At 39.4% G+C, this 23,423-nt stretch overlaps 1 protein-coding gene across 1 annotated transcript in view; it reads right to left on the bottom strand.

The window, feature by feature from the left end:
- STARD9 (StAR related lipid transfer domain containing 9) overlaps window positions 1-23,423 on the bottom strand; it is a 93,691-nt gene that overhangs the window by 67,564 nt on the left and 2,704 nt on the right. The window contains exons 2-3 of the mRNA XM_070935743.1: window positions 18,622-18,691; window positions 11,841-11,957 (exon numbers count right to left, since the gene is read on the bottom strand). Of these exons, the coding sequence (XP_070791844.1) occupies window positions 11,841-11,957; window positions 18,622-18,691 (187 nt within the window). The remainder of the gene's footprint in view (window positions 1-11,840; window positions 11,958-18,621; window positions 18,692-23,423) is intronic.

Consider the following 23,423-nt stretch of genomic DNA (forward strand, 5'->3'; position numbering starts at 1 on the left):
ATACCATTTTTCAAGTTCACATAGGGTTGTCATAGTCCATCAACTAAGAAGTATATGCAGTTTATCGACACATGAAGAATATGCATGATATTCATGTCAGTATAGACACATACAATTAAATCACACAAGTACAATTGTTATGGGGGAACTATTTAAGATCAGTTTCAATGAAAGGGCTGAGCTGTGGTGCAGTGATTAGAATGCAGTATTGCAGGCTAACTCTGCCCACAGCCAGGAGTTTGATCCTGACTGGGCTCAAGGTTGACTCAGCCTTCCATCATTCTGAGGTAAGTAAAATGAGGACCCAGATTGTTGGGGGCAATATTGTAAACTGCTCAGAGTGTGCTGTGAAGTGATATAAAAGACTAACTGCTATTGCTATTGCTATTAATTGCTGTTTGTAAGTTTTTGAGGGGACTTGATTTCCTTTTGTAGGGGGGGGACTTTTTATATTTGGGATAAATTTTCCATTAAATAAATATGGCATATAAAGTACCTAAATATTTAAGATTATGTGATCATGTGAGTTTTTCTCATCTAAGATCATATAATTCCAAAGGGGAATACATTTAAATTACATATTAATTTAATTATTAATCACAATAATTAGTGTAATGAATTTATGTCATTAGTTATTTAATTATACTTATATAATCAGGTTCATCTAAATATGCAAATCTAAAAATACCGAATTATGTGAATTAATGGTAGTTAAGGCTGTAATGAAAATGTATTTTTGGCATTTATCATTCTCATAAAATTTAATAGAATTGAAGAAGCTTTTAAGTGAATTTTTTATGGGAGGACCATAGACAGAATGTAATGTGTGTATGCATATACAGTAATCCACTTTTGAGCCTTTAAATCCAAAAGACAGACATTATATAAGAATTTCTCACATTTTTTCCTGCTAAGATCACAAAATGGGGACAGCTAAAGAATCTTGAGATGAAGGGATAGGTACTGTAAAATGACACCAGGACTCTCCGTCACCCTACAACATAAAGAATTGCTAGAAGATTCTGAGAATGATAAGAAAAACGCAGAACTTTCCCACAATTATTCAGAATGTTATTAAAGATAGAGGACCACAGTATTAATTTTAATCAACAATACTTTCAAATCTATGGATTGGAATAGGTTTGAAATCTCACACTACAGACACATATCTTCAAAGACATATCTGCTGTTTTTTGAATTTGATAAATTGTTCCAACAAATAATGTATATAAGAATACATAAAGCACAATGTTTCTCTTTAGAAAATGCAAATCCTCTGAGAATTGAAACATTGCCAGTTCAAATGATACATTACCATTACATATGGTAATGATTTAGGTGGCAATAGAAATGGCCCTTGATACTAGGTGCCCAACTCACAATTTTGAGGTCACAGCATCCTGTGGTCGTGATGGCCATTTGCAACCCACCCTGCAGCTTCCTACAGCAAAGTCAATGGGGAAGCCAGCAGAAGTTTGTAAATGGTGACCATATGACATCACATTTAATGATGGTGCAGGATTTAAAGGCAACAGGAAATGCTGAAATATCCATTGCTAAGTGGTGCAGTCACACCATCATTAAGTGAGGACTACCTATAACCGTGATGGCGAACCTATGGCACGCGTGCCACAGGTGGCACACGGAGCCATGTCACCTGGCACGCCAACTCAGCCTCTCTAGGAGTCTCTGGAGGCTGGGGACAACAAAAAATGTCACTTCCTGTCCAACCAGAAGTTGGAAAACGGGCCGTTTCGGGCCTCCGAGGGGGTGGGGAAGGCTGTTTTTGCCCTCCCCAGATGCATAGAGAGGATCTGGAGCCAGGTGAGAAAGAAAAACGGGCCTACTTGGCCATTGTGTGCCAGGAGCGGGGGGTGGGGAGGGGTAGGTCATGCATGCATGCGCAGGGCAGGGTGCATAGAATTATGGTTGTGGGCACGTGCACGCTCGCGAACCTCCCCCGCCCCCCCTTCCTGGCACACGATGGCAAAAAGGTTAGCCATCACTGACCTATAACAATGCTAAGCATACACCTAACCTTGTAAGCATCTGTAATGATATAGAAATACAATCAGGATTATCCCATAAGTGCCAGAAAAGTAACCATTCTATATCTGATTTATTTTACACTTGTAACTATTAAATGATTCTATTGGACTACAAAGTTTTATGCCACATTTTACGGTTTAATAATTGTTCTTTAAGCAGCCCTTCAAATATTTTGATGGCCCAAACTGTATGTATTTGGTCAGTAAAATATATAAAGAAAATGACTAACTGGAGTTAAATTATAATCTTGAATATAACTACATTCTTGGCATATAACTACATGCCAAGACATCAAATAAATTATTTATCCCTGTCAAAATAATAAAAGGCAACATGAAAAGAACCGTTATAGAAGAGGGTAGAAGAAGGGTACCCTTTCTTATTAAAAAGGTAAAAAGCAAATACAGGAAGGAAGGACTAATGTGGTAGCTTTGTTCCATCAATACAGGGTCTTTTCTGCGTGTGAATCTCACGAGGAATACCAAATTAATCCCAGCTGAAGACTTTCTATGTGAAAAGAAAGCAGCAACCAGAACACAGGGGCGCTCATTATATTCATTAATGGAGGAAGAAACTTCTGCTATGACGCTAGGTTTGTTTAAGTAAAGTTACTCTATTCAGGATGAAAAAAAGAGAGGCTGGTCATTTTGCAGCATTTTCTTCCTCCTGTAAAGAGATGACTGGCTACACTACTAGGAATCCTAGCCAATCCTCAGCTTCTCATTCTCTGCACAATTAAACAGGAAATCGTGAAATAGAATGAGTCTATTCTCCAATAGATCAATCTAGAGAAAAGTCCATTGGCTCTGTGTCTAGAAGAGAGGCTCCACTATTGTCTGTTAAGTCCTAGCTTAAGAAATGGTAATTGGTTATGAAAATAAAATAAGCTTCTCCAAAATCACTTCCTCGATATTCGGGCAGCTATCCATACCCAAGAAAGTCTCATCAATTATTGCGAAATGCTATCCTTTTTCTTTTTTTAAAATCCTTATACTGTGAAAGTGTTCTTCCCCGTTTTTCTAGAATTGTAATAGAGAAAGAGATAAAATCTGGTTTTATCTCTTTTCTATTTTACAGTTTTTATTTTAGGATGCTTTGACAGTTTTTCTAAGTGACCTGTGGATTTTTTTTTTAAGGAAGAAGCAGTAAAACTGGACTTTTAATAATTACAAACAAGATGCGATTTTTGAACAATACTTTGGTAGATTAATGGAACAAGAACCAGATGCCTCACATAAACTGGGCTCATGAATGAGTTTTCTTTTTTTTTTAACCTTCATAAGTGTTGCTTTTGAAGGAAACAAGTGATTTCTGTACAAGAATTATCCGGGGCAGGACTGGTGTTACTGTCCAGATGGCATGGCAGGTCAGTAAATTTTCTTACATGTAAATTAGGGAAAGAGGTCTACATAACTTAAACTTTTTTTGCAAATTAGAAGATCACTAAAAAGCCACAGAAAGTGGCACAGTCAAAAGCTTTAACTTGTTTCTAAAGTGGATTTTGCATTAAAAAAAGCTTCTGCATGAATATACCCAGTTATCACCTATCTCTCCTACATAGTGAAGCCCCACACAAAATACATACAGTATATTGGGAGAAGACTAACTCTCCCAACCAACTCTCAAAAACAGTCCTCAGGCAAGCGAAAGGTATTGTAGTTAAATATGGGAAATAGATACAGTCAATATTACCATAATATTAATACCTCATTATTATTATTACCATTGCATACAAGTAGTTCTCAACTTACGACCACAATTGAGACCCAAATTTATTTTGTTAAGTGAGATTTTTGTTAAATGATTTTTGCCCCATTTTACGACCTTTCTTGCCACAGTTGTTAAGTAAATCACTGCAGGTGATTAAGTTAGTAAACCGGTTATTAAGTGAATTTCCCCATTGACTTTGCTCAGAAGGTTGCAAAAGGTGATCACATGACCTTGGGACACAGCAACGGTCATAAGTATGAGACAGTTGCCAAGCATCTGACTTTTGATCACATGACCATGGGGATACTGCAAAGGTCATAACTGTAAAAAATGGTCATAACACACATTTTTCAGCAGCGCTGTAACTTTGAATGGTCACTATACAAACTGTTGTAAATTGAGGATTACCTGTATCTTTATTCAATATAGATATCCAAAAAACTATTCTTTCAGCTGTTTTTTCTCTCTTTTAAGAGAAACTCAATAATGCCAGGAAAAGATTGAGAGAGACATTACAGAGGTTTCCCTAAACATATTAGCAAGAGTTCCCAGATAAACAAAGCATGTTGTTATTTCAGCTGTTCACTTTATACATAATGTGGAATACATCCTGGAAAAAAAACCATTTTATTTCACTGAAATGTGCCCTGGAGTTATTTGGGGAACATTCATTTGTAGAACAGCATACTCAGAGTTATTGATGGATACCAATTACCTATTTAAAGGAAAATAAGACTCCGTCATAATGGACATGACTTTGCAAATAATTGTATTATATGTAGATTTAAGTTAAGAAACAGTTTTTAATTGCTACAGCACTCATGTCCTAAAGTCAATCAGATTATTCTCTTATACATAAAAACAAAAGGCAGATTGTAAACCAACAGAACTAAAGAGCTAAATTTGATTTTGGAGTTAATACTAATCTCTAACTACAAATGAAGCAAACTTGGAAACACGCTAAAGTTTTTTTTTGTCACTTGTTTTAAAAAAGATGCATGGAACTCTAATTTCTCTGTTCTTCCATCACAATACTAAAGACTCCACAAAATTAACTCTTGTGGGAAAGTTATGATAAACATATACAATGTATGTATCACACAACTGCATATACATAAAAGCTTTTGGAATATGTATTTGAAAATGTGGATGCATGCTAATTAGCACCACTGATACGGATCCATTCAAAAATGTATGAAACGCTTCACTTACTAAGAAACTTCAAGCAGTTTACCCAATGGAAATAATGTTGTGATTGAGTGACAGAACAATTTTCAAACATTAATCTTTGGATTGCCTTCAAAGATTACCTAGAGTTCGTCCAGAATGTGATGACATGGACAGTTTTGGGTATACCTAAATAACACCACTACTACAACTCTGTGAGCTACACTGGCTCCTGAAAGACATCTCACTGGGGCAGATTATATGAGGGGCTACCTATATCTGCTTCTTTTACCTATGTCTCTTCTACTAGATCTAACAAAGTGGACAGTTCCAACTCTTTTGGGACCCAAAAGAATGTCTTCTCAGTTGCAAGTTGCAAGTAGTTGGCTTCTGGAACAGCATTTCCTCTCAAGATTTGGATGAACCTGGTCCTGTTAGCTTTAGGATGGCTAAATAAATAAATACACAAACATCAGGCTGATCATCATCCTAACTTTGAATACGCTATGCATAAATTCACTTTTCTAGCAAGCAGGCTAAAAAGGATTAATCAAACTGCTTCATCTCAGCACCTCATCTTCAAAAGAGGGAATAGTGATTGACCTTTCAGAGTTGTGAAATTCTTTTAATTGTACAAATGTTAAGTGTTATCCTCAGACAAAAGTGAAAAGCTGAATAAAACAATAAAGCATGCATGCATTTTCCTGGCCCACATCTGTCTGCTGGTTCTCAGGCTGTCTCATTCAAGCATTCTCAGCGCTCAGATTCCGCCTCTTGCCTTCATTTGTACAATATCTCTAATTTAGCAATGTACGGATTTGTAATAATTCTCACTTGACTATGGAGCTCTGCATGAAAAATGAATCTGTTAAGATTCTTCTTATTTTTATTATTTATATCTATAAAAACTATCATATCTGCAATTGTTGCCCTAAAAGAATGCATCATAGGGCAGCCATTTTTAAACCAAGATACTTCAAATGGGCTAATTTACAGACTGTGTCCCAAATGTGGGACTCATGTTTCCTATGGGATTGGAATTTGGCAAATTTGTGGCTGCTTCATAAATGCTGCACTGCCTGATGTTTTGCTGCTATCCAGAGGTTCAAAAGACCAGTTTTGCTGTACTCCTCCATAGGCCAAGTAGACTGCCTCCTCCTCTGACCACTGGAGATCCACTAGATCAGGGATGAGCGGGTAAAGCTTCATCTGTGCATGTGCAGATCTAGATTACACGCGAAACCATCTCCCCCCAACCACCCCAGTCCACAGAAGACAATTTTTCTTTCAAAACCAGTTCCTGGTGCCAGAGACCACTGCAGTAGACAGTCCCTCCAAAGGCTAGGTAGACTGGTTTCTCCTTCAGCTGCTAAGAGATCTTGTAGACCAGTCTTCCTGTAGCGTTCCGAAGGGCAGATAGACCTCCCTACAGAATTTCTTATAATGCCAACTGAAAATTTATAAAATATATGCTCCTTTTGGGTTGATACTTCTGAGTGATGCCATTCTCATAATTCTTCCTTCAATTACTTTTCTATTTTTTTTAACTTTATATCCTAATCCCTAAATTGTTTTCTAATACAATTGCCCAATCAGCCCACAGTGATTAAATATATCTAGGTTTTATGTCAGATATTTTCCTTCAATTAAATTCTTTCTCTTACAGAGGACAGAGGACTATTTGAGAAGAATCTGTAGTCACTTTCAAAACAATTCAACCAATGAATAAAATGGATGTCAGTCAAAACAGGCAATTTATTGATAACAGGTTCGTTCTATTACTGATTTTTTCAATATATACAGTAAACCTGAAGATCTTCAAGATACTGTTGTAGCTCACTATTCAAATGAAGCTTTTGTATCTCTAATGAGTCTGCGGATGACAACTTGAAAATAGATACATCTCTGTATAGTTGAAAAAAATGTGAACTTTGCATAGGATAAATTTTATCCTCACTCTGTAATTTCTCTTACTACAGGATTAATTCTATATACCAATTCTTCAAGCCAAGAATTCTGGAGGGGGAATAAAATCACTAATGCCAAAGAAATGACCTTATTCATGTAGAAACCAAGCCATTTAAATGTCTTCTGAATGCACCAGCTGTGTTACTGGCAGAAGAAATGTAACACAGCTAAACCATTTTGCAGAGATTTCCCTCCGCCTACTACAGTCCATTATATACTGATCCAATTATTTACACAAAAAACCCTTTCTTATTGCATTTCTCTCAGAAAATTGGGGAAACAATGACAACAGTTGAATGGTCACTATTTTATCACTATTTTATGAGAAAAGAGTCACTTGCCTCTACAGAGACTAATTTTCTTAGTCTCTTCCCAAATAAATGCATTTAAAAACTAATTTAATCTCAACTCTTTCTAAAAATGCAATACTCTGTTTCCATTTTGGATGACTTTTCTACCAAAAGCAGCTAGAATGGGATTCTGCATAGAAACATATGGTTAGATCATTGCCGACTAGAAAGGAGAAATTCTGTTCTGCTTAATCACATCCTGATAAACTTTGAAATGGGAGGGAGGTGCATTCCTAATTTCTGGTTACTTTTCCATCTTACTTTGCTTTCAGTTTTGTTTCTCATCTTTGCAGCTGATTTCATCCTTCAATTCCTGGTTCCCAACTCATCGCAAAGACTAAATTTGTTGGCTTGCTTATGTGCAAATGGTGACCCAATATGGACAGGGACCACATTCACCAGAAAAAGAAGTCTAATTCTTCTATGTGTTTGCATTTTTAAAATAGAATCTCCCCACTCAGCTACGGGATTAAAAAAAACTGGATCAAAGCAGTAGTTTTCATTATAATACAATTGTACAATGAAAGACACCATCAAATGGGTTAGATTTCCATTCTGTACACACTACTTCCAGTCTAGCCTGGGCCATTATATGCTTTCAATTAAATAAGATCAGAAATAAGACCTGGACACTATATAATTAAAGTACTATTCAATAGCTACATATAAACTCTGGTCTAGACTTAGTTGAGTGTCCTTGAATTTCCTGGAATATTTTCCCCAAAGTGCCATTTTACTATCCTAGAGTTATTAGTTTTCCAGAAGTAATTATTCCAGAATAGAAATTTATGATCAAGCTGCAGAATTTTATACTTTTCCACTGTCAACTACAATCACAGATAGCCTAATTTATTTATAAATTAGTGATTTTCAAAAGTACATGAACTTTATCTGGAAGCTATCTTTAATGAATTTTTAATTTTAAAAAACTGTTTAAGTCTTGTGTGCAGTAAATCTTGTTCTTAGTTTTAGTAATATCCACTTCTGTCCCTAGGGTGAAAAAAGTTCTAACAAAGAATCATAATGGAAAATATCACGTCTGTGCAAAAGCTGTAATATGTTAAACAGATGGCTTGGATTTCACTTTTCTATTCTCAGCTGAGTAGAAAAAGAGAATACGTTTTCTTTGAAAATGCACTTTAACAATATTTTAAGATGTTTTCTTAAATGTTAATGTGGTCTGACCCAGCTCCCCAAGCACGACAAACCCTCTGAAGTAAACTCAAAAGATTCCTTTATTAGGAGTGCTGGCAGCCCTGGCAAAAAAGTTTCTCTCAGGTTAACAAGTCTGTCCGACCGGAAGATGAATAGTTGCCTGCCACATCAATTCATCTCCGCCCCCTACCTTTTATCTCCAGAGCTAGGGTAGGGCTTCACTAGCAGCAGTGGCTCTTCCTTCCCCAGGATCAGCCCACGGATTTCCACTGCTCTCCTCTTCTCTACCTTCTGCGCAGCTGCGCATCAGACACTGGACCCAGCTGTTCCTCTTCTTCATCAACCACCTCCAGACCTGGGGGCTGTTGACTCTCCATCTGAGGGCTGACAGATGGCCCAGGCTCCACCTCAGTCTCTCTTTCTCTGCCAACTCCATTCCCTCTTCCCCCTCCGAACTCTCAGGTTGCCTTGATGCTGACCCTGACTCCCATGCCTCCTCCTCCTCTAATTTGGCTGCTGGAGGAGCCGGTGGCCAACAGGCCACAACATAATGGATGTTTATAATTTCCAGAATGTAATGAAATTTTCAAACCATACCTTCATTCCAGAAACCCCACTACATACAATTTGCAGTATGTGCAAATTACTGATAGATAACAGTCAATAAATTACACAATAAAGGTAATCCCTGACTGTTGTTTCATTTAGTTACAATGGCACTGACAAAAGTGACTAATGACCATTTTTCACACTTGCGATCATTGCAGCATCCCCATGGTCACATGATCAAAATTGAGATACCTGGCAACTGACTCATATTTATGACAGTTGCAGTGTTCTGAGCTCATGTGATCACCTTGCGACCTTCTGACAAGCAAAGTCTATGCGGAAGCCAGATTCATTAACAACCATGTTACTAACTTAATATCTGCAGTGATTCACTTAACAACTGTGGCAAGAAAAGTCATAAAACATGGCAAAACTCACTTAACAAATGTCTCACTTACCAACAGAAAATTTGGGGCTCAATTGTGGGTGTAAGTCGAGGACTACCTATATACTGTCACTAACAGCATTAAAATGTGTATTTTACATAGAAGACTCAGTCAACTCCCTTGAGTGAGCTCAATCTAGGTAACTACTGGTATTCAGATTACTCCAGAAATAATTTCTTTTTTTTTCATTTCTCTGATATCAAATGAAGCTTTTTAAAGTAATATATTTATATAAAATAGTTTATGATTATTCTTGTCCATATATACCCTGTTTCCCTGAAAATAAGACATCCCCTGATAATAAGCCCAATCGGACTTGTGAGCACATGCCCTAAAATAAGGCCCCCCTGAAAATAAGCCCTCCCTGAAAATATTTAAAGACATGCAAAGCCGGTCCCCGCCATTTCTTCTGGTTTCCTCCACGTGCCCTAAAATAATAAGACCTCCCCAAAAATAAGGCCAAGCGCTTATTTTGGGGTTCAAAAAATATAAGACAGGTAAACATGGTAGATACTTTATTTGGAAATGTCTTTATCAGTTATTGACTTGTGCTTTCACAAAAAAATATTCTTGTACCATATTAATCAGAAAATTTTCAGCTAATTTAATGACATTAAGCAGTAGTTAAGGATTCACGTTATTTTAAAAAGACTTTTCTGTTTTTTAATATAAAATACAGATACAATATTGAGAACAGTTCATAATATTCCATCTCCTTTTCTTTTTACTGTTATAGAAATAACGTATACAGTATTATACTGATCAAATATACCACCTGATAACTTCTTCATGGCTTCTCGCTGATTGAATTGGCCAAGCGGGACCGACCATATGGAAAAGTAATTATTATTAATGGCTTGCAGGAATGATACATGTTTTCTTGCTTTTTTTAAAAAAGGGCAGGGAGACTGTTTATCTCTAACTGTGGTTCTTCAAGCAGACACCCATGCGCTCAATGCTCATAGATTTTCTTGCACTTGCATAGACCACTGTGGGAATGTTCTAAAGTGGAGCTTATTGCCAGATTCCACAGTTGTTGACCATTAAATATGGTCAAAAGCCATTAAGTTTTATCTCTGTTCTTTGAACTAATACAGACATAAAATCTGTAGGTCACACTGAGGCCAAGGTGAGTTATCTGAATAAAGGCAGTTCAAAGAACCACGCTTACAGGTAAACAACCTGTCTTCCTCTTTCGCATCTCCTTGCATTACACATATAAGTAAACAGCAAATAATAGTCATTGAAAGTGAGGCAGGCTCTTATTACCGGAGCTGATGTCAGTGGGTGGCTTTTGAAAAACATGTGATTTTATGTTATAATTTTCCACTTAATATAATTTTCCAATAATGTCTAATCCTGGCAAGGTATCATGCTTCATCCCACAGCAGTGGCAGCTGATTGTGAAATGTGAGCTGAGAGGTAAGAAGAATGATGAGCAATCAGCATCAACAGTAAAAAGCTAACAAAGAAACAAAGCAGAGAAAAATGCTGCTATGTGTGTTCCACTTGAAGAAGTGATGGAGAAGGAAAAATAAGTTTTTCCTGAGATTGAAAACTATCCAGAATATTTGTTTGCTATTTGAAGAAAGGTGGTAGTAATTTGCAGCTGATACAACTCAAATGCTACATTCTCATGTAGTAGTGATTTATACGTTGAAAGAAGCCATACCAGAGGTATGTTTTGCTTTGGCATAATTCTGCAGAAGTTCATAGGATCCCTGTCTTGTCTCCCTTGTGTTTCCTTTACTTGCAAAGTCAGTTTATTAGCTAACCACAACAACCCAAAGCAGGAAATTAATAGAAAAAAGGCATATCCCTGCAAAAAGGTTACTCATATGGAAAGAGGTAGCACAGAAGACTGGTGAGAGGGTAGAGTTTGAATCATGGTTTTCCTTTTGGGTAAAATTGGAAAATACAAACAGAATGGTGAAGAAAGCAGCTGAGTCCCATTGGTTGAACTGGTCCATTGTTTTCTTTTTTTTCCTGCATCCCTCCATTATATACTGACTGAATGACATGACTTTGCCATTGTTGGTGAGAACGTGACATCACAGAATGAAGAAAGGAATCTATTCTATCTCAGAAATGCTTGGAAATGCTTCTAACCAAATCTTGGAACAGGCTTGGCATCTTGGTATGGTGAAGAACTGAGTAGTACAAAACTATTGGGTCAACAACTGTAGCATGACATAGAAAACAGGCAAAATGCCCTATTATTGGGCCCACGTGAGGAATCTGCACCTTTATTATCTTTATTAAGAATTATGGTGAGGAGAGCAAGTGGTAAAGGACTCCACATCTCTGAGTATTAATATTGACAATGGGGGGGGGGGGAGACCAATTGCTTATTGCTAGCGTTATTTCAGTTGCAAACAATATTTTTGCTGATTTCCAAGAACAAAAACACAAAACAGAGAAAGGAACTGAAACTATTGACACTTACCATTTCCTGAGATGCATATTTCGGATCTTCAGGATCAATTGACCAATAGCAGTAATCAAAACCAAATGACACAACTTTTTCCCTTGTGCCCCAAACACTTTCGAACCTGTTGTCTACCTGAATTTAAAACAAGAAACAAAAGATGGTCCCACTTTCATAAATCTGTACCTTCAAGATTTATTATAAAATAGTGGTTTATGAAGAGTATATTTTTTATAACCCCAAAGCATGTATACGTGGAAAAAAATGTACATCAAGTCCTAAATCTTCATTAATGTTAAAAAAAATTGTATATATCAACTGGTAAAATTATTTTGCAATTTTAAAGCATACAGTGCAATACTCAACATGCTTCTCAAAGGCTGACATGGCCCTTTGCATGATGAAAAGCTATTACCTAAGCTACTGTTCCAACTTGTATTACATATTCTTATAAACTTTTTTCAAGAAAGACAAAAGCCATTACAGTAATTGACTACAAGCAGGAGGTGACGGTGATGTCTAATTTCTATTTTTAGGCTTCCTCTATGGAAGGGAAACTGGCCTGCCCTGATTTAATAGGGCGATTACTGTGATCACTTTTATTATATTTGTTGGAAGAAGAAAAAAAACCAGTGCTTTTATTCAGCCAGTCATTTCATTTCAGTCACTGACTATCAAAACAATAGAGTCACAATTGATTTAGAGTAAAACAAGCTATAAAATCATATAATAACACAAATAAAATTGTAATTTAAAATTTAAGAGTTTGGGCATAGAAATTAATATAGTAAAGTATAATACAATTTATATAAGGCAACCAAATGATTGTTGGTTGCCTTATGAATAACAGAATAGTAATATCATCAGTGAAATACATAGAACCATTATAAGTTGTAATTATCATTGTATCTAGAGAAAATGTAATGATGGAATGTATAGGAAAGAATACTACATAAGAAGTTGTTATGGTTTCAAAATTAAAAGAACTAAAAGAACTAGCGTTTAATTATAATGATTATCTGTATTGTTAAAATGGCTCTGGCAGCTAATAATGAAAATAAGACAGAAATAAAACTCAACTGATGGTAAGGACATAATACAGTATTATAAAGTAGTGATTAAATGGACAGCTGCATCTGAAAAGTTTCCAAATGGAAAATACCAAGGAATTGTTTAAAAAAAAAATTACGATATACAATTTGTACAACAAACTATGAAATAGTATTTGGCTGCAAGCATCAAAGTAGAACTAGACTAAGTTGATCGTAACAAATTGAAGTAGAAGAATTTGGTGTGACCAGATGATGAGTGGAAATAGTATTTCCTAGAGAGCATCAGCATAGAAGGAGCAGAACAATGTAACACGATCCAGTGTTTCAGCTGCACCTCCACTTCATGAGTACAATCTCTGCTCAAAAGGGAGGTTCTGTTATCTTGCACACACACCTCCATGACTGCTGATGGAAAAGCATTGAGTCTAGTCAAAGACAAAGCCCTCTTAAATTTAGGGGTTGTTATGCTACTGAGATATCTGGCTGGGTGAAATAAATGTATAGAATGGGCAAGGGTGACAAATCTGATTATAGCTTTTATTTATTTATTTATTTATTTTCAATTTATATACCGCCCTTCTCCCTGAGGACTCAGGGCAGTGCACAGCCAGAATTAAAAACATGAAATACAAATATTAAAAACAATTAAAATCTATATAAATTTGGCCCAAAATTTAAAAAACCACAAACCAATTAAACATTTAAAAATTTTAAAAAATTTCTTCCTAAGCCAGCCTGGCTTGCTGGAAAAAGTGGGTTTTAAGGGCACGGCGGAAGGCACTGAGGTCTTGGATTCTCCTTATCTCTGGGGGCAGCTGATTCCAGAGGGTAGGTGCCCCCACAGAGAAGGCTCTCCCCCTGGGGGTCACCAGCCTACATTGTTTGGCTGATGGCACCCTGAGGAAGCCCTCTCTGTGGGAGCGCACGGGTCGCTGGGAGGTCGTTGGTAGCAGCAGGCGGTCTCGAAGATAGCTAGGCCCTATGCCATGGAGCGCTTTGAAGGTGATAACCAACACCTTGAAGCGCACCCGGAAGACCACCGGGAACCAGTGCAGCTCGCGCAGGAGCGGTGTTACATGGGAGCGCCATGCTGCTCCCATCACTACCCGCACTGCTGCGTTCTGGACCAGCTGGAGCCTCCGGGTGCCCCTCAAGGGGAGCCCCATGTAGAGAGCATTGCAGTAGTCAAGGCGAGAGGTGACGAGGGCGTGAGTGATTGTGCACAGGGAATCCCGATCAAGAAAGGGCCGCAACTGGCAAATCAGGCGAACCTGATAAAAGGTCCCCCTGGTTACAGCCGTCAGATGTTCCTCTAAGTTGATGTCACGTTGTTTAAGATCAGCTACTGTATGTACCGTACTTTTCGGAGTATAAAATGCACTTTTTCTCCCCCTAAAAGTGGGTGAAAATTGTGGTGCGTCTCATACGCCGAATGTTGCCGAAGCCCCACCCACCCACCGGCCCCAACCCTTTGGCTGTTTTCGGGCTCCGTGCATTGCATTTCTGGCCTCCATGTGTCACTTTTTTGGCCGGTTCCAGGTGACAGGGATTGGCAGCGGCGAATAGGCTGCGGCGAACGGGCCATGACAGCAGTGAATGGGTGGCAGTGAATGGACTGCAGTGGTGGTGAACAGTCCGTGGCAAATGGGCTGTGGCAAATGGGCCGTGCCAGTGGCAAAAGGGCCACACCGAACGGACTACGGTGGCGGTGAATATGCCGCAGTGAACAGGCCATGTCAAATGGGCCGCAGCAGCAGTGAACAGGCCACAGCAAATGGGCTGCACCAAACGGGCCGTGCCAAATGGGCCACGGTGGCGGCAAACAGGTGGAGAATGGATGATGACAAATGGGCTGTGAACAGGCCGCAGCAGTGGCAAACGGGCCATGGCAAATGGGCCGTGGCAAATGGGCCGCGGTGGCGGCAAACGGGTGGTGGCGAATGGGCAAAGGCAGATTTTTTTCTTTTCTTGTTTTCCTCCCCCAAAAAGGTAGGTGTGTCTTATAGGTGCATTTTATAGTCCGAAAAATACGGTATGTAGCCCATAAGGATGATGACTGCCTATGAGAAACAGTACGATTTTAATTTTTTTATGGCTTGTCCAGTGCTGGAAGCTGTCAGATGTAATTAAAGGGACCAAGCTAGTTGGAAAAAAATAAGCCAACTCCAGTTCGAGAGGATACAATCCAGGAAGAAGTTTCTATTTTGGACTTTTGCTGGATTCATGGCAAAACACCACGTTTGGAACATAGCAGCATACTTGGAAGATAAACCTCAAGAACTTAGATTGAACTCTTTCAAGGGAAAAAAATGAGCTACAAGAACCCAAAAGGATGCCAAAGAGGAGCTGAATTTGGATCTTGGACAAGAAAACTTTGAGCACTGCATGTGTATGCTAGGCTCCTATAAATATTGTAGAGCTGAAACTATTTTCTGACGTTGTTGGCATGGGGTAATTCTTTTAGTAGAATGTGAGTATTATGAGGCTAGATTCTCCCAGTCAAAGAAACCAATTATAATATCAAGGATTATTTGTGAATAATAAATCGCATGCATTTTAATAGCTGCCTATTGCTAAACTCCACAATAGCATGCTACACAAGCAAAGCTTCTAACAATCCTAAGAAACATGAAGATGCTATATTTTTAACAGCCACAATACAGACAGATAAGGTAACTGGGACAGAAACCAGGAGATCTTGAGTTCTAGTCTTGTCTTAGGCACAGAGCCAGCAGGGTGACCATGGGCCATTCACTTTCTCTCAGTCCTAGGAAGGACAAAATGGCAAACCACTTCTGAAAAAAATTGCCAAGAAAACTGCAAAGACTAATCCAGGCAGTTGCCAAGAGGCAGCACTGACTCAAAGGTACACATACAAACACACCTGCATGCAGACCGATATAACATTCTTGGCTCCCTCCCTTTAAGCTTGCTAACTAGGAAAGAAGAGAGAGGGAAAAAAGTTATTTCAAGATTGAAACTATGTAATTGTCTTCATTAAGTTCTATTAGGTACAACTAATCTTCATATCTATGATGGGTTAATAGTCTAAAAATCATTTCAGGTTTACAGGGTTGCTATCAGCAGAATATGTATAACATCAGCTTCATTGGCAAAAAGTAATATTTCTAAGCAATATGCTATCCACTTCACAACCCACTGTAAGAAACAGGCAATTGATCTTCTGAACTTCCTAAAAAGACATGGAACACTATCTACTGTCCTCCTCCTAGAATGGGTGAACTAGCCCAACTCCGGAAAGAATTTAAAACAAGGAAATTACTTATCTAGTTCTTTGATCTCTGCCAAACTGCTTCCTAAGATGCTTCAAACACTAATTATCTTAAGCAAATTGCCTAAAATAATCAGGCAGGCAAGCAGATACAAAGACCGAGCAAGAAATAGGAAGCATCTGTCCTGTAGAATTCCCACAGTAATCATGGTAACCCTATAATTCACTTATGTGTCTTCTGAATTGTAAGATATATTGCCAACAGAAACTGATTTTGGCCCATTTTACTTTTTGACTAAGAGAGTACAGTAGCATTCAGGAGTCCCAATGTCTGGAAAAAAACCAGCTCTGTTTCCCATGCCTATAAAGGAAGCCTTCAAGAATCTCCAAAAAGGAAAGGATGCAGTCTCTTATAGCTAGTCAGTCCACAAGGATGTTAGCTGCAATTCAATACACATTTTTGTTAAGTTTCCCAGAAAATAGCTGCTATCATATTAGACGACTATCAAAAGCAAGACAGGAAAAAGTTTAAAAAAACCCACCAATTCTGTATTTGCTTGTGTGCTTATGTTACTATCCTGAAAGAATAAAAGATTTCAGTACAGCTGAAATGCAAAATAATAGAGCAACTTTGGATATAAAAGGAGATCAATTTAGTATTTATTTTAAGGTTTCAAACATGTTTACTCCTTTTCTAAATGGAGCAGAGAAGGTCTGCCAATTTAAGCTTTTCTCACCCTCCACTTTTGCATTTCCTTCCTATTTTATTTTTGACTTCTACAGATTTTCCATACAATACACAATTTTTTTTAAAAAAAATGAAGTGATTCTATTACCTCCCTTCCCCCTCATTGTTATGTCTGACTTTGTCCAGACGGAGAATTAAAACTCTTTTAGCATTTTGTATTGAATTGTCTTTAGTTTTTCTTGGCACTGGTTTCTTTTCAGATTCTAATCAGTGCTCAGATTCAGCATTTGAATCTGCACACTTTCTAAACAAAACATCACAAAATATTTACTACATTCAAGAATTAGTCTTTGAATTTTAAGCTTTTGTGAAAAATGCAGCTAGAGATTTCATAATCATTCTAAGGAATATCAGTTTAAGAAATAGTCACAGAATATCAAGAAGAAATAATGAAGGGGAAAAATATAAGAATTTCTATTTTTAGTTGCATTGCTGAAAATTACATTTCAGGGTGTTAAATGAGCAGACTCTGGATTCTGTAGATAAGTCTGGAAAAAATAAAACTCGTATGCTTCTTTTCCAAGTAGACAGTTTATATATTATACTATATTCATATTTCCCCTTTCCTTCCAGAATTGTTAAATGACATGTGAGATATATTATTTTCTCACCCATAATCATCCTGAAATGCAGTGCAATGGCTCAACGGTTAAGACACTGAGCTTGTCGGCTGGAAAGCTGCCAGTCCAGGTTCGAGACTTGAGCACTGGGCAATGGGGTGAGTTCCCGTTCTTGCCCCAGCTTCTGCCTATCTAACAGTTCAAAAGCATGCAAATGAGAGTAGATAAATAGATATCACTTCTGTGGGAAGGTAACAGCACTCTGTAACATCATGTTGGCCACATGACCGCAGAAACATCTTCAGGCAGTGCTGGCTCAACGGCTCTTGAAACAGAGATGAGCACTGCCCCCTATAGTCAGTAAAGACAAGTGAAGTAAAATCCGCAGGGACTCCTTTCTTTAATCCTTCTGCAAAGTATAAATTTGTGGCAGGCTCAGGTTCACTTGATGAGTTTCATCTAAGAATGGTGAGCTGAATCCACATGTTTCCACTCCAAGTGAAGTTACATCCAATTAGCCTAGTGATAAAATAGGGATAAAATACTCCATGTCTCTCCGATAGTCTAGTAAAACTCAAAGCTTGCTCTGGAAGCTTAGGAAATACTTTGTATTTGATATGTAGAGATCCAAGGTGATAGAAAACAAAGGAACTACCATTGTATAGAGCAGTGATGGCTAACCTTTTTGCCGTCCTGTGCCAAAAGTGGGGTGCGTGCAGGGGGGTCATGCATGCATGTGCCCACACCCATAATTAAATGCGCCCACACATGCGGGCGCGACCTCTCCACGCTCCCCCTGCTTTTGGCACGCGATGGCATGGTGGGTCCGGTAGGCCCATTGTTCACCCTCCCCAGACTCCAGAGGCTCTCTTGGAGCCTGGGGAGGGCGAAAACGGCCTTACCCACCACCACCACCCAGAGGCCCTCTGGAGGCAGGAAACAGCCCATTTCCAGACTTCCGATGGGTCCGGAAGGCCCGAAAATCAGCTGACCGGTACACACATGCGCGCTGGAGCTGAGCTAGAGCAATGCTTGCGTGGCACAGATATGGCTCTGGGTGCACCTGTGGCACACATGCCATAGATTCGCCATCATGGGTATAGAGTCTACCTCTATACCGAACAATATTCTTTCATCCCTACAACACTGATTATATTTGAACAATCATCATGTGGCTATTATATTTTGCCAAGCGTAGCAAACTTACCTTTACTTTTTTTACTGTTGCCACTCTATCTTCAATTTCTACAATTATTGCTCTTCCTTCTGCATGCTCTCTGTAAATATGAGAACAAACAACAATTAAAGCATAAGGGTTTTTTTTTAAATTAAAAGCCAAATATGGCAACTTTAAAATCTCATTTAGAGGAACAGCACTTGAAAGTACTTGTGGGAACTTCTTTCCACACGTTTCTGCATGTTACAATGTAAGCATCAAAAGTAGCTAGTTTAAAAAGGACAAACAGAGTCATCAAACTGACTTACCCTGTTTGTTAGTTCAGTTGGACCAATCCACAGTCTAAGCATACAACTAACACTTAAACAATAATAACAGGTGGCTGTATGTCATAGGTCAGCCCAGCATCTATGAACCACTTTAGGCTGGTAGAGGCACAGTGGCACACCCCTTCCCTTCCCGGGCATTTTCCTCTGCCACTGTTCATGTTGGTTTCCTTCCAGCAGAAAGAGCTCACCGCTCTACACTGCCCAGTGGCTGGGTGGGTTGCACCAACGGCAGTAAAGGATACACTAGACGTCTATTTGCAGTCATTTTAAAACAAGGCATTTTGCAAAGAGAAACTGTGCCTTATACTCCCCATCCTGAGGGCCAGTTTGGTGTAGGGTTGGAAGGCTAAAACTGGAGAGATTGGGGGCTCTGATCCTATCTTAGCTACAAAGCCAGATGGGTGATTCGGGGCTAGTCACTCTCTCTAGGTCCTAGGACAGTGATGGCTAACCTTTTTGCCATCGCATGCCAAAAGCAGGGGGAACATGGGGGGGTCGCGTGCACATGTGCCCACACCCATAATTCAATGCACCCCGCCCCCCCATGCATGCACGTGTGACCCCCGTGTGACCCCACTTTTGGCAGGTGATGGCATGGTGGGCCCGGTAGGCCCATTTTTTGCCCTCCCCAGGCTCCAGAGGCTTTCTAGGAGCCTGGGGAGGGCGAAAACAGCCTTCCCCACTCCCCCGGAGGCCCTCTGGAGGCCAGAAACAACCTGTTTCCTGATTTCCAGTGGGCCTGAAAGGCCCAAAAGTCAGCTGGCCAGCGCACGCATGCGGGCTGGAGCTGAGCTAGGGCAATGCTCACGTGCCCACAGATATGACTCCGCGAGCCACCTGTGGCACGCGTGCCATAGGTTCGCCATCACAGTCCTAGGAGGAAGACATGCCAAGCGGCTTCCAAAAATGCTGCCAGGAAAACTGTAGGAAGCAGTTCTGTTAACCAAGCAGTTCTTAGGAATCAAGACTGACTTGAAGACAAAACATATATCCTCATTAACCTATTTTGAATCCTTCAGAGATGGGAAAGACACTGAAGAAACACCAAAGAACAAGAAAGCAGTTCCAAGAGACATGACAAGTGAGTGCTGTCATATCTCTCTGTTGCAGCAGCTGACTCCAAGCTGAAGAGAAGACAGGTAAAGGAACTTCTTCTCCCTTACCCTTCATCTACTCTTCCACACAAAATGCTAACATAAATCCAGGAGTGAGTTTTGACACGTCGCTTGACCCCTGCCTGTCAAATCCTTGCTCTTCCTCAACCCTTATTATGGAGGATTATTGGTGGGTGCAGACATCCAAGTAGAGGGTAGGGAAATAAAATCAAAGGAATCTGCCAATCCCCTGTCTGCAATATGCCCTTCACGTAACCAGTAATGAGGAAGCCAATTTTATACAGCAGAAGGACTCACTCTTAATAAACCCTAAGACTAAGAAAAAAATCCATCCTTCACTTACATTCATCAATTTACATTTTTCAAAGTTTCTTAAAATCCTTTTGGGCCTGGATAAAGCAGTCAGGACTGTGAGCTTGGCCACCTGTTTATTAAAGCTATGTGCCTCTTGCTTGGTAAAGCCCCCCTGGGAGGTGACAAGTGGTTGGGTTTTGATGGTGGTGAACTCTTCCCTTGAGGAGGAGTTGGGTAGCACCTCTCCTTAAAAAAAACCCATCACTACACCCAACCATACTGGGCAATATTCATTCAGTATTCAACTTTTCCTTTTTGGGGGAAGGTTGTTGAGAAGGTGGTCACCAAGAGTTTTAGAGAATCCTGGGAAAAGCAGATTATGTGGACTTTGTTCAGTCTAGTTTCAAACCTGGGCATGGTACTGAACCAGAATTGATTGTGCTTTGGATGACCTCTGGTGTGAACAGTGGGGGGGGGGGAAGTACATAGAATAGACCCTTGCTTTTTCTTGATGGCTTTCAATATAATCAATCATTGTATTCTCCTACATCAACTGTAGGGGTTGTGTGTGGGTAGCAATGTACCGTTCTCCTCCTTCCTCTGGTGCAAATTCCAGTTGGTGTTAACCAGGAGTGAGAATTTCTGCCCTTGGACGTGGTTTCCACAGTTCCACAAGGATTGGTATTCTTTCCACTCCTGCTTAACATCTATGTGAAGTTGATGGGTAAGATCATCCATTGCCATGGGTGGAGTATCACCGCTGCTTCTGGCAAATTTTGTGATGCTTTTAACAGTGTTTGGAAATTATGGGAGTTTGAATAGGGAACCAAAGATTAAATTCTATCAAGACTGAGTGGCTCTGGGTCTCGAGACCTTTGGGTTCTCAAAACTTACCATCTTTGGTACTAAATGGGATGTCACTACCCAAATTAGATCTCTGTGCAATTTAGAGGTCCCTCTGGACTTATCACTTTTGTTTGAAGATCAGATGGCAGTCTTGGCCAGGAAGGTCTTTGCAGAACTTTGTGTTGTATGTCAGTTCCATCCATTTGTTGGATCAGTGAGCATTCAGTCACCTACACTCTGATTATCTCCCAAATGGATTATTGTAATCTTCTAGGTGGGGTTTTCCTTGAACAGCATATGAAAACTGCAGCTTGTGCAAAATAAAGCAGCTTTGACAGTTATATGCATTCCTCAATTAGTGCATCTTGAATCTCTGTTCCACAAGCTCCGTTGGTTGCCAGTTTACTTCTGGATTCAACTCAAGGTGGTGGTAATGACCTATTAAGCCCTATGTGGCATGGGTTGAATTATTAGAGGAAGCGCCTCTTCCCAGTTATATCTACCCACTACGTCAGGTCCAGCACAAGAGGCATTTAGCAAGTCCCACCTATTAAAAGGAGTGCCATCTGGCAAGACCCAAATGCCACACTGATAAATGAATACTAGGCTTTGTGTATGCATGAAAATGTTCATATTTTTAAACAAATCAAAGTTGGGTCAGACTATTACAAACCCTGGGGTTCCCCTAATCATAATTCATGAAAGCAGAACCAGTAAGGCATTTTGAAAAAGATGCAGAGGGCATGGCTCACATCATCATAGAAAGATAGATAGATGGATGGATGGATGGATGGATGGATGGATGGAGGAATGGAGGGATGGATGGATGGACGAACCTTTATTGTTACTTTTTTGTGTCACAAATTAAAAAATGAAATTATGATGTCCATTCTCAAAAGAAATATATATACATATACATACACACACATGCACATACATATACATATATGCAATATATATACACACAATCATACATATATATTAATCACAGATCATTTAAAATACATAGCGGAAAAAGTTTTGAGAGTTAATAAGGTTGATACTATATGGTATAAAGCTATTACAGAATGTAGTTGTTCTGCTTCAGATACTGGGAAGCCTCCTCCCAGAAGGTAACAAAGAAAATCAGCCATAGAGAGGATATGTCGCATCCAGCAGTGGGTTTCCAATATTCTTACCACCAGTTTGCCCCGTGCGCACATGCTCGCTTCATGTGTATGCTTTCCGTGCATGTGCCCGGCGTTCTGTGCATGCATTCTGCTTGCTCGCACGCCTTCCACGCATGCGCCCAACCTCAAAAACATGCCTAAATAGTATAGCATAGTGCCGGGGCAGGTGGGCGGTTTCCACTACCGGACAGGCCCACCCACGATTTCTGCTACCGGTTCACCTGAACCAGTACGAAGCGGCTGAATACCACTTCTGGTAGGGTCCCAGGCAATACTGCGGACCCTGATCAAGCATCCTTTATATGCTATGTGCTGGATAGAAGAAAGTGAACTTTCAATAATCTTTACTGCCGTCCAATGTTCTGTGTACACTGTACACAGCCATTTCATCATTCTTACTAATACATCCTATTTTCACAGGATGAAAATAGTCAACCCCACATACAGTAACAATAATAATAGTTGAAGTTTCAGAGATTTGGCCTAAAGATTCAAACTGCATTATTGCAGGCAACAAAAAAGACATGTCTGTTTGTCTGTCGCCTGGAATCAAATCCTTAAATCCCTTAAATCTACTTTCTCCCACCCTTTCAAGCCAAAAGACTTTTTACTGTTCTTTTCCCAGCCCCGAGAGTCAGAATATCTCTTTAATGTTTTCATCTAATCTGGAAATTGTCGATTCCTCTTTACTAGCTTTAATTTTTATATGTTCACACAAACCGACATATAAACCATAGTTTACAGAAAAATACCAGATATTTCACTTAGCCTGCCCCGGCACAAATTATGGCTGGGTTCACATAACAACCTAAGTTGCGGCTTGTTTTAGTGTCTTCTGTGAATCTTCCGTCAAGGTTTATAAAACATATAATCCATTTTCAATGTGTTGTAGGGACCCAGCCAACTATAATTTAGTCAGTAAACCAGAAATAAGCAATTCATTGTTTTTCAAACTTGGCAGCTGTCAGATGTGTGGACTTTGATTCCCAGAATTCCCCAACTAGAGTGGTGTAAACACTTACATGAGCACAGCTGGAGATGTAGGACGTTTCTCTCTCTGAAGAAGCTTCAAGCTATTC

Source organism: Pituophis catenifer, unplaced genomic scaffold, assembly GCF_029215685.1.
Source record: "Pituophis catenifer annectens isolate HBS135680 unplaced genomic scaffold, rPitCat1.0.hap2 SCAF_1, whole genome shotgun sequence".
Taxonomy (NCBI): Eukaryota; Metazoa; Chordata; class Lepidosauria; order Squamata; family Colubridae; genus Pituophis; species Pituophis catenifer.